This window comes from Bison bison, unplaced genomic scaffold, assembly GCF_000754665.1.
Source record: "Bison bison bison isolate TAMUID 2011002044 unplaced genomic scaffold, Bison_UMD1.0 scf7180017864289, whole genome shotgun sequence".
NCBI lineage: Eukaryota > Metazoa > Chordata > Mammalia > Artiodactyla > Bovidae > Bison > Bison bison.
The window spans coordinates 7,104,424-7,107,435 of record NW_011494861.1 but is presented as its reverse complement, the minus strand read 5'-3'; the positions used below and the strand labels follow the sequence as shown (position 1 = coordinate 7,107,435).

The 3,012-nt window shown below is 63.3% G+C and overlaps 1 protein-coding gene across 1 annotated transcript; it reads right to left on the bottom strand.

The window, feature by feature from the left end:
* Positions 1 to 440: 440 nt before the first annotated feature.
* Positions 441 to 2,945, bottom strand: HES2 (hes family bHLH transcription factor 2). Its single transcript, XM_010849953.1, has 4 exons — positions 2,773 to 2,945; positions 2,592 to 2,687; positions 2,217 to 2,316; positions 441 to 2,137 (listed from the first exon to the last, which is right to left on the bottom strand). Exons 1-4 carry the CDS (start codon positions 2,815 to 2,817, stop codon positions 1,881 to 1,883), a joined length of 498 nt encoding a protein of 165 aa, XP_010848255.1. The 5' UTR covers positions 2,818 to 2,945; the 3' UTR covers positions 441 to 1,880.
* Between the last annotated feature and the right edge of the window lie 67 nt (positions 2,946 to 3,012).

Sequence of the window (3,012 nt, the reverse complement as noted above, 5' to 3'; positions counted from 1 at the left end):
GGCTTGATTAGGGGCAGGTCAACGAGAGTCACAGAGTTGGGGACCCAGATGGGCTCAGAAGAAAGCAGTGGCCTCTAGTGGGTCAGTTCTTACCAAGTTTAAACCCCTACTGAAAGTTCTTATTTAAAGGGTCAAGGAGCCTGCCCAGGGTGTGCCCAAGGAATAGAAGTCCTTGACTCAAGGAGGAAACTTGAACTCACAAAGTGGACGTGGGCTTGTGGATTACCTGCCCTCCTCCACTTGCTCCTGGGCGCTCAGGCACGCAGGCTTGTGTTCCCAGGGACTGCCCTCCCCCCTCTCCACTCCCTCCCCCACATTTGTCCTGGGGAGTATGGGCTGTGGTGCAGCAGCTTTTCAAAGGGATATTAGGGATCCGGAGGGCGGGAGTCAAAAACCAGGCTGTCGGGGTTCCATAGAGCATGGACCAGTCACATCACCTGTTTATTAGCTCACGATGTTTATTGAGCACTCGCCACGTGCCAAGTTCCCTGGGGACAAAGAGGTACACTCAGCTCCAGCCCTGTCCTCCAGGAGCATACAGTCCAGCCAGCTGGCCCAGACAGGTGGTAGGACAGCCCACCTTGCCAGGAGCTCACCCTCCTGTCTTAACATTGACTTCTTCAATGATGCCCGCAGCTTCCCCAAAACCTGCCACTGGACTCAGTGCCTAGGTCATCACGGATTTATGTGACATATAGCTCAGTTTAATGACCACCCCACCCCCCTGCAATCAGCTCTATCTTCTTGCCCCAGTGCCCCAGTCCCTCACACAGGCTGGTTGGACTGGGGACTGGGGATGGGGAGTGAGGACTCCCCATCTCCCATAAATGCTCCGTGAAGCCCCAGAAGATGCTGGGAACATGACTGAGTTGGGGGGGAACAGGTGATCATCTGGCACCCGCTGCTGGGATCCACAGCACCCCCTCCCCTCCGGACCTTCAAAGTCTCTCTGGCTTTCATGGGGAAGCCAGAAAAATCTTAAGAACAAGTTGCTTCCACTTATCTGCCCTGACAGTAGCAGAGAGCAGTTCAAAAGAGAAAATGAGAAAAGTGGACTCCTGTTCCTCAACCTGCCATGTCATCCTCTGAGTTTCTGCTGCCCCAGGCTAACCGCATCAGCACTGGCTCTGTGCTGGGCCCCAGGCCCGGCCCTTCAAGGCAGCAAGCTTCCTCCAGGCCACAGGGCATCCTCACTCTTGTAGTATCCCTCTTCACACCCCAAGACCACCGGGCTTGGTGTGCGGTACACAGGTGCTAACTTAGTGCTTGAGGGAATAAATCCTTCCCGAGCTTACCTAAGGAAGCCCCCACCTCTAGGCACACAGCCCTGGGGGCATCCTGTCCCTATAATTAACTGGAAGCTTTAGGCAGGAAGCCAGGAGTGGAGGTCAAGGCTCCCCGCCCGCAGAGCCCTTCAGGCCACTGCTGCCGCTTGCCCAGAGGTTCCCAGGATGTTGGCAAGGAGGCAGAATCATGCGGGGCTGGGAGAGCATGACCAGTCAGAGCAGATGGCTGCACCTGGCTCAGGTGAACTCCTGGCCCAGCACCTGGGCTGCTGCCAGCACTGGGGCAGGTGTGTGGGCTTTGGGGGCAGCTGTGACCGGCCCAGCTCCCGAGCCCTTCCGCCTGCTGAGGCAGGAGGCTTTTTCCAGCCCAGACGTCCCAAACTGGAACTGAACCTGGGCCTCTCTCCTTATTTCCTGGGTCCCGGTGGACTTCAGTCTGCCAGCACAGATCAGAGACATCCGGATCTGCCCCGGTTGTAAGTACCAGGCTGGTCCCTTGTGGTGGGAACGGGAGCCGCCTCCAAGAGCTTCCTGAGTCTGTCCAGCGCCCCTGGTCCCACGCAGTCAGCAAGGTCCGTAGAACGGCCCTGGGGGCTACCAGGGCCTCCAGAGACCCGAGTTCCGGGGAGGTTCGGGTGGTGAGGGCGAGGGGGCGGGCGGCGGGGAGGGCGCTGGCGGGCCGCAAGGGTCCCCAGAGCGCCCGCCGTCGGAGGTGGCACTGGCCGCCCTCCGGCGCAGGTGTTCCAGCAGGCGAGCGCTCACTGCAGGCTCCAGAACGCGGCAGGTGGGTAGCACGCGAACCAGGCGCGCCAGGCAGGCTCGGTAGCCCTCGCGGTAGCTGTCGGAGGGTGCTGCGGACGGAGAGCGGCGTCAGGCGCGGGCTGGAGCGCTGGCCGCGGGGCCGGGCAGGGGCGGGGTGGGGTCACTCACTGGGCGCCGCCGTCGGGCCGGAGGACGCAGGCAACTCCTGCAGGAAGCGCACTGTCATTTCCAGGATGTCCGCTTTCTCCAGCTTAGAATAGCGGGAGCTCTGCGCCGGGCCACGAAGGAAAGGGACAGAGAAACGTACAAACAAGACAGACCTCCCGCAGGCTGCCGTGAGCACCGCGCTACCAGGAGCTGGGTGCTCCGCGCGCCGTGGCCCGCGGTGGGTGGCCTCCCCGAGCCTTGGGCGCCGCACGTTGGCCCCTTATCGGCTCCTGGGGCAAGAGGATCTCTGCCCGCCTGGCCTCCTCGCCCCGCGCCCAGGGACCCCTACCCCCAGCCCCAGTGCGCCCGGCGGAGCCCCGAGGCCCCAGCACTCACCTCCCTGCCCAGCAGCGGCAGAATAAGCCCCTTGAGCTGGCTCAGGCTCTCGTTGATGCGTGCGCGGCGCCGCTTCTCCAGCAGAGGCTTTAGGCTCTGCAGGCGGGCGTGTAGGCCGAGGTTACGTCCAGGCCCCAGCCCTCGCCGCTCTGCCCCCAGACGCCAGTCCCCTGGCTCCTACCTTGCGCAGCTCCGCCGGGTCCCCTGCCCTCCGAGGCAGCCCCATTCTCGGCGGGAAAGCGGCGCCGCTGTGGGGCCGGCCGGTGGAGACCTGCGCGCGAGCGCGCGGACACCGAAAGAAGACCGAGGCCCGCAGGGAGGTCCGGTGCACGACCAGAGCGGGAGCCAGTGGTGCGCGCGCCACGCCTGCAGCCCGGCTTTAAGGAGGCAGCGAGCCCGCCCCGCCCCGCCCCGCGGAGTC